General features: G+C 62.6%; 1 protein-coding gene across 1 annotated transcript in view; it reads left to right on the top strand.

The window, feature by feature from the left end:
* Nucleotides 1–568: 568 nt before the first annotated feature.
* HS6ST1 (heparan sulfate 6-O-sulfotransferase 1) overlaps nt 569–13,312 on the top strand; it is a 43,136-nt gene continuing 30,392 nt past the window's right edge. The window contains exon 1 of the mRNA XM_068545330.1: nt 569–1,381. Within this exon, the coding sequence (XP_068401431.1) occupies nt 855–1,381 (527 nt within the window). The 5' untranslated portion in view covers nt 569–854. The remainder of the gene's footprint in view (nt 1,382–13,312) is intronic.

Genomic DNA, 13,312 nt, shown 5'->3' with positions numbered 1-13,312 from the left:
AGGAGAGGGGGAGGGGAGGGGAGGGGAGGGGGAGGAAGGTCCCACCACTGCCGTGGGTCCCAGGCTCACCACCCTCAACCCTCCCTTGTTCCTTCCCGACCCGCTCCCCGCCCCACCGCCCTCAGATCCCACCAAGTCCATCCAGCCCGGGCCCCCTCGCGTTCGATCTTCAGAGTGCCCAGCGTGCAAAGCCAAGGCTTTCCCTCCCGTGAAGCGGTGAGGGGAACCCAGGCCCCAAAGCACCCCCCACCGCGAGCCCCCTCCAGCACAGAAGGGCCGTCCGCGCCCCACCACACGTTTCTCCAGTCTCTCCCCACGCCTCTGAGGACAGAGATCAGTTCCCAGTCCTCGCTGCCCGCCTCGGAGCGGCCTCCCCAAGGCCGGAGACCTCCGTCCGGACGCCAGGTACCGGCCTGCAGCCCCGGGGCTCTGGGGGCGGGGCCGCGGATCGACGCGGGCGGCGACGGCAAGAGGCGCGGCGGGGGCGGGCCGGGGGCGGGCCGGGGCGGGGCGGCGGCAGACTGCGGAGACGCGGCGGCGCGCGGGGCGGTGCAGAGCGTTCTCGGCGCGGCGCGGAGCGGAGCTGACCGGCGGGCGAGGGGCCGCAGCGGGAGCGGACCGGGCCGGAGCCGAGCCGGAGCTAAGCCGGTGTCGGGCCGCGGAGCGGGGCCCGGGCGGGGAGCAGCCATGGCGCCACGCAGGGCCGGGGCCCGTGCCGCGCAGGGCGGCCTGGGTGCCGAGTAGCCGGGCCGGAGCGCGGGCGGCGGCGGCGGCGGCGGCGGAGGCAGCTGCGCCCGTGCCCCCCGCTCTCCAGGCCCCGCGCCCCGCGCCCGGGCCGCCGGCGATGGTGACACATGCGGCGGCGGCGCGCCGGCGGCAGGACCATGGTTGAGCGCGCCAGCAAGTTCGTGCTGGTGGTGGCGGGCTCGGCGTGCTTTATGCTCATCCTCTACCAGTACGCGGGCCCGGGACTGAGCCTGGGCGCGCCCGGCGGCCGCGCGCCGCCCGACGACCTGGACCTCTTCCCCACGCCCGACCCGCACTACGAGAAGAAGTACTACTTCCCGGTGCGCGAGCTGGAGCGCTCGCTGCACTTCGACATGAAGGGCGACGACGTGATCGTCTTCCTGCACATCCAGAAAACGGGCGGCACCACCTTCGGCCGCCACCTCGTGCAGAACGTGCGCCTCGAGGTGCCCTGCGACTGCCGGCCCGGCCAGAAAAAGTGCACCTGCTACCGGCCCAACCGCCGCGAGACCTGGCTCTTCTCCCGCTTCTCCACGGGCTGGAGCTGCGGGCTGCACGCCGACTGGACCGAGCTCACCAACTGCGTGCCCGGCGTGCTGGACCGCCGCGACCCCGCCGCGCTGCGCACGCCCAGGTGAGCGCCCGCAGCCGGCCGCGCCGTCGGCCCGGGACGGCGGGGTGCCTGCTCGCGGCCGCTCCCCCGGGCCCGGCCCTCGCCGGGCGGACCTGCGCCCACCCTCGCTCCCTGCCCTCTTCTCCTGCCCTCTTGGGGACCCCACTCGCCGCGGCCCTTCTGGACCCCTTCCTGGTCTTAGGGCGCCCGAGTCCCCAGTTGGTCCGCCGCTCGAATCCCGCTCTCACCTCCTCTGTGCCTCTTTACTTTTCCCCACCACCCGGCGGGCTGCGCGGAGCCTGGGCTTCCCGGGGTCACCGTTCCCTGCCCGCCGCCCGTCACCTGTCGTGACCCAGCTCTGGGTCCAGGCTGGCCTGTGTCGTCGGGCGGGAAGACGGGTTCCTGTGCGAGTGTAACCCACCTGGAGTGCTCGCTTTCCTGCGCTGCTCTCACGCCCAAATCGGAATCCCTGCACCTGCGGGGCCCCCGGCCCGCCAGCCTGCCTCGAGAGGGCTGGGGAGGAGCTGCCAGCGAAGGGGGCTGGCTCTGCCGTGCCCAAGTGTGCAGGTAGAACAAAGGCCCAAGTGTCCCCTGGGGCTGGGGGCAGGGGGAAGGCAGTGCCGCCGGCCCCTGCGAGTTGGGCCAGAACCAGGCGCAAGCTCGCTCTGAAAGAGCAGGAGGCCTAGGGCAGGTTGGGGGGAGCTGAGCTGGCGGGGGGCACCTGTGCAGCCAGGCGCCTTCCCTGGGGGCCCCCATTACTGTGGAGGTTGGAAGCACAGGGCTGACCTGTGTTGGGGGACAGCTCTTCAGGGAAGCGCTTCGTAGCCAGAAACTCTCTCTCTCTCTCCCCACGGTGCTGGGTTTCCAAGGGTTAAACTTGGCAGTCTTCTTCTCCTGTTCACGTGGGTGCCCTGCGGGGCCTTCTCCCCGAGATGCCTGGGCTGGGACGGTCCAGAAAGGAGGTCTTCTTGCCGGCCTTTTGTTTATCTTCCTCGTTTGCCTTAAGAGTGCGTTCGCGGGCAGGATGGGCGTCGGGGAGCTGCGTGACCCGTGTAGCTGAGCTCATCAGCACTCCTGGGTCGAAGGTGCAAGGTCTCGGTGTGCTTGGATGATGAAGCCTTGGTATCCGGCCAGCTCGGAGCTCTCCCTGCTCAGCCCTGCAGTCCTCCTGTTGTCTTTCCCAGATGGTCAGGAAATTGGGGCCATGGAGCTGCCGGGGGTGGGGGGGAGTGTCTTCCCACTTTCCCTTGGCTGTCCCCCCACCAACAGCAGCTCCCAGCCTGAGAGGTGATGTGCTGGGTGCCTTAAGGCTACATGGCTACCAGTAGCCAGATGCGGCCTGTTCAGGGGCCCTTGAAGCATTGCTTCCTGCCCAGCACTTGGTCTGATCTGCATAGATGCTCTTTCCAGGCTTCGTACCATCCCCTCACCCCCTCACTCCCCAGGGTCCTGCCACTCTGTGCTAGACTGAGCTGGGCCTGGGGGCTTGCAGCCACTTGCCCATCTATCCTTCTGCCCACCAGGGCTGCAAGCCCCTGGCACTGGGCACTAAGCAACCCACATAAGCCCAGGTGGGCACCTCTCTGCCTGCAGGAGTGCGGGTGTGGAGGGCGGAACCGTCCTGTCTGCCAAAGGCAATTAGGTCGCGAGAGCCCGGAGGGGAGAGTGTGCAGACCTCGCTCTAGGCACTGCCGAGGGGCCTGAGTCAGGCTTGCCACCAGACGTGGCCTCGACCCTCGTTTGCCACCTGGACACTCGTCCTACAACCGCATCTCCCGAGGCTGATTTTCTCTTTGGGTCACCAGGGTGAAGGGCCCCTGGCGTCCCTTCTCCAGAGTCTGTCCTCCAGAGCAGGAGGCCCCGCTGCCCCTACAGACAGGCGCGGAGGAAATGGGGAAGTGGCCAGGGCCTCCAGGTGCTGCACGAGGGTGGGTGCGTGTGGCAAGGGTGGAAGACTCCGTGCGCAGTCCGCGTGGTCCACGTGCGTGGTCAGCCGTGGCTCCCTCCTGCCGCGGTGGGGAAGTTGCTGAGCTCAGCAGCTGCTGGCCGTGGAGGAGGGGTTTCCAGGGCTCTCGGGAGGCCCGCCCTCTGCCGTCCGCTGGAGGAGTGGGCTGTGCCACCAGGCAGGTGACAGAGCCTTGCTGGCCTTCCGTGTCACTCTCCCTGCCTCTCCCTTCAGTTCTGGTCCAGGCGCTAGGTTGATGGCGTTTTTAATGAGCTTCCTGGAGGGGCCAGGGTAGTCTTGGCTTTCTGTGTTTACAAGCCTGTGTGCTCCCCTGGTCTGGGGCTGGGCCAGAGCGCTGGGGGTTCCCCCACTGCCCAGGGACCCAGCACCCAGAGGGACGGTGGCAGTGCCCAGCCCCCATGGGATGCCTGCTGTCGGGTGACTCGGGTGTTGCCCTTGCCCTCCTTCCCGCCCTCCCCACGGCCCTGTGGTGTTGGAGCGACCGCCTGGCTGGTGAACTGAGTGACATGGCACTTTGGGGTCTGGGCCTGGGCGAGAGCCCTGTCTTCCTCCTCTCCGGTCCCCAGGGCCAACCACCTTGGGGGGTCGGGGTGGGGGGCGAATGTCTTCCCGCTGTGAGGTATGCTTCTAGAATCTCTCCACCGAGCCTCTCCCCGCTCCTGGTGCCGGCGTCCGCGGGGCTCTGGGGCCTGCGGTGCGGAGAAGTGAGGGTTTTCATGGCTCCTGCGCCTCCCCGCCAAACGCCGTCAGCCGGGGTAGTTCTGAGATGGGCGTGCATCGAGGTGACAAATGGAGATGGACAGGTTTCCAGCGTTTTGCTGGAATATGGTTTGGAACTTCCAGCATCTGTGAGCGCTTCCTGGCGTGGAAGAGAGGAGCAGGTGTGTGATAAAGCGCTGGCAGGTCCCTGTTTCGTCCTGTGTCCAGCAAGGGAGCTGCCACACCTGCTGGCATCTGCCAGGAACGCTTGTAAGGCCCCCAGGGAGGCCTGGCCTCAGGCAGGTGGCCGACTGTTGCCAAGGGCCACTTTGGTTAGAGCGTGTCAGTGCCCCATACTGCCATTCACCTCATAGGGTCGGGATGGCGCTCCTAAGGTCCAAAACGTCCCTCCTTCCTCTTCCCGTCGGCCTGAAGGAGACGGAAGAGGAGACACGGTTAGGGTCTTGCCTCGGTTGCCCTGGAAATGCCCCTAAAATCGTGTAGGCTTCATTTGGAGCCACAGAGGGCATTTGGGACCCGAGTATGGCTTCCAGGCCACCTTCATGGGGTCCTCTCTGCAGGTGGGCTCCCAGCATCCTTGATCTTAGCCGGCAGAGGCTGTGCTTCCTTGTAGGAGGAAGGAGTCTTAGTGTCAGTCCTGCAGCCTCACTCTGGTCGCACACCCTCCCGCCACCATCCTGAGTCCTGTCTGGTTTCAGAAATCTGCTGGTGCCGCCAGCTGAGCCTGTGCCACCCTCAGCGCAGCACGCCTTCCTGCCTTCCACTGCTCACCCAGCTCCTCCTCTCCCTTCAGCCTCAGCTTTGCCGCCCCTTCCTTCAGGAAGCCTTCCCAGATAGCTCCCCGTTGCCTTAGGTGCCCTTGGCCACTCTCCATCTGCCATCCTGGCGTGTCCATGGCATGTTGGCACTGGCTGGAGGCCGAACGGGTGCTGCCTACATGTGGCACCAACAAGAACGTTCACCTCTTGGTCTTGCAGCCTCTCCGGGAGCTGCAGTCAGCGCGCCCTTCCCCCACGCGTCCTCTGGTGAGTCAGGTTCAAGGAGACAGTCTTGAGTGCAGTGCTGGTCCCAGAGAACCTCAGGGGCTTCTCAGTGGGCCCAGCCAGGTTAGCTTGGAGCATTCCTATGGCACCAGGCAACTTGGCTTCACAATCACATCCTTACGTGCAACTAAGGGACAAAACCTGCATTTGCCTGCAGTGGGGCAGATGTTGCCCAGAGCACATGACAGGGACCAGTGAACAGGGCCCGGCCACCTGAAGGAATCGCCCGGAGAGGTCTTGGGTTGAGACAGAAGGAATCTAAGGTCAAGAAATTCAGAGTTAGATTTTCTTTAAAAATGAACAAACAACCAAAAAACCTCTTCTTTTTAAGCAGATGTGTGAGAAGACAAACTTTCAAATGACTTACCGGCGATCATTTTAAATGATGCCCTGGCTTGTGAAATCATCAGGCTCTACAACTCATGTTCTCTCCTCAGAGCGCCACAGAACTTGCAAGACCAGGGCTTCCTGTCCTCCTAGGCGCTTCCCTTGTAAAACCCGGGGCAGTGCAGAGTGGGCTGGACACGGTGCAGGGGCTTGTGTGCCCACCCTGGGTCAGAGAGCCTTCCCGGTGGGTGCAGCTCCCAGCCCTGGGGCCCGGGGGCTGGTGAAGCCCCTGGTCTTTGTGGAATCAGTCAGGGTCTCTTTCTCAGTGGCAGGACTGAGAGGTGGGGCTGCTGCCCTGGGAGAGTGGCAGGCCATCAGCGGGGGCCTGGCTTTGTCATCCTTAAGGGACCCTGAGTCTTTTCGTTTCACATGCTTCTCGTTTTTGTTATAAAGTAATGACTGTAGTAGATAATCGGCAGTAAAGTATAAAAAGGAAAGTTACTGTATTCTCTATGCATACCTTTTTTTTAAATTATAATTGGAACTATAACGTAAATAGTCTACAGGTGTTATTCTGTGTCATTAAAAACAATAATTTAGTGGCTACAGGTGACTCACCTCTGGGTGCACCATAGTTGGTTCTCCTCTGGTGTTGAATGTGCAGATTTCCCATTTCTGGTTCCTGTAAGTAACAGTGCAGTGGACATCCTTGTACATAAAGTATTTTTGCATACCCCTGACTTCCTTTGGAAATTCCTAGGTGTGGAATCTCTGAGTGGAATAGTCTGAATGTTTAAATGCTCTCAATATAAATATTAAATTACTTTACACCTTATTTTGTAGCCAAGTATGCTATTTGAGTACTCATCTCGTTGGTATTCAATATTGTTCTGGGTTTAAAGAGTTTACTTTCTTCATTGAGCAAACTGTCTGTATCTGGTTTTTATTGAAAAGTCCCACCTGACAAGTGCACCCTCGAGGGTGGCCCATCACTTTGTGGGGGGTGGAACAGGGCTGTACCCAGCCACCCTGAATGCCGGCCCGTCTGGTCACAGATGTGTGCATTTCACCCCTGCCCAGAGCGGAGGTGCAGTTCTCTGCCATCTGGGGCCAAAGGCGAGGGGTGAGCGGCCGTGGGGGCCTGAGTTGGGGGAGCCAGGGTCACAAGGGGAAGGGTGCAGACAGGATGTTGGCTCTTGTCCCGAGTGCTCCGCGGGTACTTGGGATGGGCTATCTCATTTCCCCCTCCCCACTCCCACAAAGCACGTGTGACAGTTGTCCCCATTTTCCCCGCAAGGAGGTCAAGGCCCAGAAAAGTTAGGAAGCTGACATCCCGACGTCTGTCTGTCCTATGGCCCGTGTGCCCCGTGCAGCCCTCCCCCTTGGTGCCCCCAGCTGGGGAGACCAACCTCAGTGAGAACCGCCACCAGCCACCAGCCGTCGCGTCTGTCCCATCCGGGGCAGAAGGGCTCCCGAGACCCTGGGCGGACACAGGCGGTTTCACGTGCAGATCTGGGTAGTCGTGTATTGGAGAACATCTGGCAGTCTTCGCCCCTGCAGTAGCAAGAGGGACTCAGGCCACACCCTCCTGGCTCTGGCAGGGCAGCGTGGAGGGGCTGCGGGGGGCGTCGGCGCTGCTGACAGCCGAGAGCAGGCGAGGCTCGGGGGCTGCTGGCAGAGCGGGGGCTGCCGGCGCAGCGGGGGCTGCCGGCACAGCGGGGGCTGCCGGCACAGCGGGGCCGGCGCCTCCTGCCGACCCTCCTGGGTGACCGCGTCCTTCTCAGGTGGTCCTGGTCCTGTAACTGCCAGCCCCACCCCCAGCCCTGCCGGAAGGGCTGTGGAATTCAGGCCAGGACGTGATTCAGCTGGTCTGCGGGGAGGACGGGAAGGGAAGGGGGCACAGGCCCTCCTGACAAGGTGATCTCCCTGGTGGGCACTTACAGCCGTGTGGATGCGTCTTGTGGCCGACCCGCTCTCGTCTTCTCGGACCCGTCCTTTAGCCTCGCCGGCTGGCACTCACAGGTGGGCAGGCACGTTTGCAGGGTCTCCATCTCTCAACACTCTTACTCCTGCTTTTTCCAGAACTCAGCGGGCTCTTTCTCTTCCTGTTACATTTTTGCTGTCAGTTTGGTTTAGGGGTTTTTTTTGGGGGGGGGATATTATGCAGAAAAACGGTCCTAAGCACAAAAATAGGCAGGCACGCGAGTGGTGACAGCAGGAGGTGTGACCCGTGGCATCGGAGGGATTTGGAGGAGGCACCTCCGCGTGGGGTTTTGCAGGATCATTAGGAGTAGAGACGGGAAGCAGTGCTCTGGAACCACGGTGACTCACGTCTGAGACCCACAGCCAGTCACAGGGACAAATGGTAACAAGAGGGCAGTGGGGACAGGGAGGCAGTGTGCGTGGACAGGGGCCCTCCCAGAGGCCAGGGTGTCCAGTCTGTCCCTGAAGGCAGGCCTGTCACTTTCTGGCTGTGGGACTTGTGGCCTAACTCTGTTCCTCCCGGGGTAAAATGCCCCTCCCTGGTGTGGTGTTGTCCCAAGCCCCCAGCTTCCAGGCCCTGCTATTTTGGAAAAACATTGCGTGGCCACATCCACACACCAGAGAGCTAACAAGCTGCTCCCAGGCTGCCTGACCCGGGTGGGCACTGTTGGAGGACATCAGGGTCAGTGGGGGGGCTGGGCCCAGGGAGGAGGTGTCCAGCCTCTGGAGACCGCACACATCCTCCCCCAGCCTTGGTTTAGACCTGGGGTCTCTCTTCCTTGATGGGGGAGCAGAAACCAGCCAGGGCAGCCCTGCTATCCCACTGCCAGCGAGGCCCCCGGCCAGGCTCCCGGCCGGCTCTGTGGGTGCTGGCAGCTTTGCTGAGGACACGCAGCCCCGCGGCTGGCCGGCGGCCTTTCCCTGCAGCGCTGCTTGCGTCCGTGTCTCTCGAGGCTCCTCCAGGACAGCTGGACTGTTTGGAGGCCCCGCCCCACCCTAGCTGTTGTTCTGTTCACTCGCTCAGCCAAGCACCCAGGGTCTGCGGCCTCGGCTTACCAGGCGCTGCCTGCAGGGACTGACACACCCCGAGTTCTGCAAGGCCTCCACAGGAGCTCCTTGGCCCTCTCTGGGTGCCCGGGGCTCAGGCTCCGGGGCAGGGCGGAGGCGCGTGGGGACTTGGCTCTTGGGTTCCTTCCGAGAAGCCCAGGCAGCAGCTCTGGGCCCCAGCAGGCCCGACTGGGAACCAGAGGAGGAGAGAGGAGCCCCTGGCAGCCTCTCTAACCTTGTGTCTGGAGCCAGTGGGTCTCGTGGGCACAGAGAAACAGCCCCCTGAGCCTCAGTTTCCCCATCTCTAAAATGGGGATATGGAGCTTGTCATTTGGTTCAGTGGAGGAACCCAGTGTCCTGTTACCCATGACCTCCTGTGACTTCCTGGGCCCTCCAGCCCCAGTTTGTGTCCATGTCCTGTTGGAGCCGTGGCCACTCGTAACCCCGTAGAATTCTGCAATCCAGGGGTGAGTGCAGGCCTCACTGCCCAGGGGTGGGGCCCAGGTCCTCACCTGTATGGGGGCAGCTGTCAGCAGCTTCCCTCAGCGCAGAGTGAGGGAGGGGGTGGGCCTGGGGCACTGTGAGAAAGTCTGGCCTCCTGGCCGCCCATGAGCCTCTGTTACATGGGTAAAAGGTCCCAGGGTCGGGGTAGGGGTGGGGCATGAGAGCAAATCAGTAATCATCTGGAAGGGTAGTGACTAGAGACATTAAAACTCTGGAGTTAATTGTTTACAAAGCTGTAGAGTTGAAGGAAATCAGTGGTGCGGGGGACCCACCCGCCTTGGTCACAGGCAGGAGCTGGGGCCCCAGCCTCTCTGCAGGCCAGGTTCCTCCACAGAAGTTGTGCTCGCCTGATGTACCAGGGTGGACACCTGAGCTCCTGAGTCAGAGCCGTCTGGGTTCCCTGCTCCCCACCTGTGTACACGTGATACTCTGAGCCACGTTTTCTCCACCTGCCTGTAGAGCCGTGGGAGGACTCGGGGGACATGCCGGACCCCAGCAGGTGGTCAGCTCCAAAGGTTCTCTCCACCCTCGATGATAAGGAAGGACAGAGGGCATCTCTGGGCCCCCCAGCAGTAAGAGAGCAGGAACAGCGGGCGGCCGGGCCCTGCCTCAGCCCGGGAACCCTGTCTCTGTACCAGGGGTGGTGGCAGAGCAGGGGAGGGAGCCCAGACTTGGAGCCGCACCAGCCGGCTTGAATCCCGGTTCTGCCACCTGCGAGCTCTGTGACTTCTGTGCCTCGATTTTCCCATTTGTGAAATGGGCATAGTGACAGTGCCTGTCTCATAGGTAGGAGCTTGCAATTATGCCTTGTTGCTGGGGACTCTTTTTTTTACAAGAGGCTACAGTGCCTCCCCTCTCTCCGGGGACAGGGCAGAGCCCTTCAGAGCCAGCTGGGAGCTCGGCTCCTGTCCCCACTCTGAGCTGGTCAGCTCAGGGGTCAGCAGGGCACTTCCCTGGCAGCAGCTGAAGTCTAGGCACTTAGCTGGGTTTCGGCCATGGGGTTCTCCTGCTCACCCCAGGCTGTGGCATTGGGAACCCCCTGTTCCTTCCTGCCTGTGCCCACTTGACAAAAGGGCTTGTTCGCTCCCTGGGTCTCCAGAAGGCCCCTGCCTTCCTGTAATCATGGCCTGTGGGGACAGTGCAGGTTGGTCCTGCTGTGCGGGCAGCTTGCCTGCCTACCCCGCTGAGGACCTGGAGACCCAACCAAGAAGAGCTCAGTGGTGAGGGGAGGGAGGGGCAGAAAGGCCAGGTGGGTCCCACGGCCTTACTCCTCTCCCCTCCCTGGGCCCCCGTCTGCCCTGGCCCTGGGCTGCGGTCACCCACCCACGGGCATCGACGGGAGGGGAGCGGCAGGCAGGCTCGTGTGTTCACGTGGTGATCACCGTGAGCTGAGCCGCCAGCACCTCTGCCCCCCCCACCACCATGTTCCTTGCATCCTCTTTTATGCTTTCACTCACTGCAAACACATGTATCCCTTGCACAGCACACGGCACCGTTGCGTGTTGCACACTGTACTTGACCTTCTGTTCCTCGCTTCCTTCACTAGGCCTTGTTGTTGAGATTTATCTGTGTTGGTCCATGACACGCATATTTAATTCATTGACTGCTGGGTTTGTCTAGACACATCTTTTTTCCTGGGCTTTGTTCTGAGAGCAGACGGGAGGCATGTTTCACAGACCAGGTGATAGTGACCAGGCTTGCCCATCCTCCCCCCGTGCTCAGCTCTGCCAGCGCTCCCCAGACAGGCTCCACTGACACACACACACACACACACACACATACACACACACGCACACACACCGCCCCAGCCATGCCCGAGGTCCCCACCATTCGGCCTGTCAGGTGCTGCCATTTCTGCCGAGCCAGCAGCCATGAGCTGGTCCGCTATGGTCTTAGCACATGTTTCTTTTCCCCTAACTGGGTGAGACGGGCATCCTGTTGCGTGGTTACTGGCTGCTGAAGTTTCTTCCAGCTGCTTACCTGCTCACACCTTTGGGCTGTTTCTCCCCGAGAGGTGGCTTGTCCTCTTTGTGTGTCCTGGTATGAAGTTCTGTGCGTGGTGTGCTTGACAGGCATCTCCTCTTGACTGTCCTTCCCCTGCCTGTGGGTCTGGGCATTTGGTTTACCGGCGCCTGTACTGGGACGGGCTGGGTGGGCCAGGCATGCCCTTGCCCTTCAGCCAAGTGCACGTGCAGGGGCGGAAAGGGAGCGTGCCTGCTGACCCCTGAACCCCTCCGGGACGCCCTTGTGCTGGGGGATCAGCCAGAGGCCTGAAAGGTTGAATGAGTGTACAGGTGGCCAGCTGACCGGCCATCCTTCCTGCAGCAGGAGCACCCCCAAGGCCTTCCTCAGAAGTCCTGAGCAGTGCCCGGGGCCGCAACTGCACAAGCCCAGAAAGCCAAACAGTAGGCAGTCCTCCTGCTGCATCTCACTCCCATCAGCCCTGGTTTGTTGAGTTGGAAGAAAGGATCCTGCAGCCAAAACCAGAGCCTGCAGCCCACTGCTGTAAAGTCATGGGCCCTCCCTTCCCCTCCTGATGGAAATCTGGGCAGGGCTTTCCCAGAGCGAGGCCTGCCTGTGTCACACCCCAGTCGGGTGCCTGGTCCCCCATCTGCAGCAGTTACCCGCCCAGGGCTTAGCCCTGCATGGCCCTCCTCTGGAACAGAGCTTCCTGCATCCTCCTGGAAAGGCAAATGGGGGCAGGGCAGCCTTGGAACGCAGCAAACGCCCCCGCCAGGCCCCACTTGGCCCCAGCCCATATTTGCAGCATTTGCTCCTAGACCACCTCCCCAGCCCGGCCTGGGAGGGGTGGCCCGCAAATCACCGTCCATCTGAGAGGCAGCTCCTGCCAGGGTTCCCAGGGCCCCAGGAACAAACACAGCACGCATTTGTGGCCCTTGAGCAGTAGGTGAGCATCTCCCCTCTGCCTTACGAGCTTTAAGGCTCACTTGTAAATATTTACTTCCCTGGAGTGCTGGTGTCCTTGGAAAACGAGGACCTGCAAACACAGAGGTTCTGTGTTCGCATCAGTGCGACAGGAAGCGGGGTCGGGTGTCGTCCCAGAGCAGTGAGGGTTTTCTGTGAGTCCTGGGTCACGTTCCCTGTTAGGGAACCTGACCACGGCCGGGGAGGGAGGGGCTGGGGAAGGCTCCGATCTCTGTGCGCCCCACTTACAGGGTGCTGTGCACCGTGCTGGGGGCGGGGTGAGCAGGTGTCCTCGCCCGGAGGACACAGTCTGGGAACGATAAGTGGCCGTGACCAACAGCCACACTGGGTGCCAGGCCTTCCTCACTCCCACCTCACTGTCAGGGCCCCACTTTGCAGATGAGGAAACCGAGGCTCTGAGAGCAACTTGTCACCACGGTCACACGTGGCAGAGCTGGGATTCATACTTGGCCTGTGGTCCCAGGGTTTCCTGTTAAGCCCTCCTCATGACAGGGAGCGGGCAGGGTCCCCCAGGAGGGGAGAGCCAGGTGTCACCCAGGCGTAGCGTTCAAGCTCGCCACGCTGCCTGCCTGCGCGGGAGGGTGTCGTGGCTGCTTGGAGGGTGGGCTTTCTCAGCAGCCTAAGATGATACAGGGTCCCGGAGGGAGGCCCCGAGTGACTGCCGACCCCCTCCTCCTTGGGGCCCCGCCGCATGAGTGGCCGCCCGCCGGAAACAGCCGAGCCATTAGGTCTGACGTGTCACTCCCCGGGGGGGAGGGGATCGAGGCAGGTGGAACCAGGGCAGGCGGAGCAGTTGGTCTCCCAGGGGTTTGGAGGTTTCTGATGTCACCCGTGAGGAGGGGCCCTGCTGGGCAGGCGCGGAGCTGGGGAGCAGGGGGGCCTTGGAGTGAGAGCACGCTTCCCGCCCGCCCGGGGCACCACGGCCTCGCCTGCCCAGCCTCATGGCCTTGCCACGGTGCTCTTCCCCTAGCCACTGCACCGCTGCCCCCCAGCCTCTGTCCCACAGGGGAGGCCGCAGCTCGGGCACATGCCAGCACCCTCCGTTCCCTCAGCGAGCAGGTCGGTAGGCCAGCAGGTCCGGGCACCGTGTCTTGCTCAGACAGGTCCAGACGGGAGACTGCTTGGTGGCCCACGGTGCAGACCCTGCAGAAGTTGAGGGCCTACCGAGCCCTGCTTCCAAACCAGCATCCCGCCGTCAGAAAGCCCAGGCCTTGGAGGAGAACTCTGTCCCTTTGCTTTCCTGGAAGCTTGGCTGGCAGAGCGCCCAGCGGGAAACATCGTCTGTCAAATCGGAGGCAGTCACGTTTCAGCCAAGTGGGTCAAAGGCAGGCAGTGGGATTGGTGGCGGCCCCCGCCCCGAGCAGGAGCAGACCCCTGTCCTCAAGCATCGGGTTGAAAGGGGGCCCGGCAGGCGTC

The sequence above is a fragment of the Eschrichtius robustus genome, chromosome 5 (assembly GCF_028021215.1).
Source record: "Eschrichtius robustus isolate mEscRob2 chromosome 5, mEscRob2.pri, whole genome shotgun sequence".
NCBI lineage: Eukaryota > Metazoa > Chordata > Mammalia > Artiodactyla > Eschrichtiidae > Eschrichtius > Eschrichtius robustus.
Note: the sequence above shows the minus strand (reverse complement) of the source record. Positions and strands in the feature narration are given on the sequence as shown.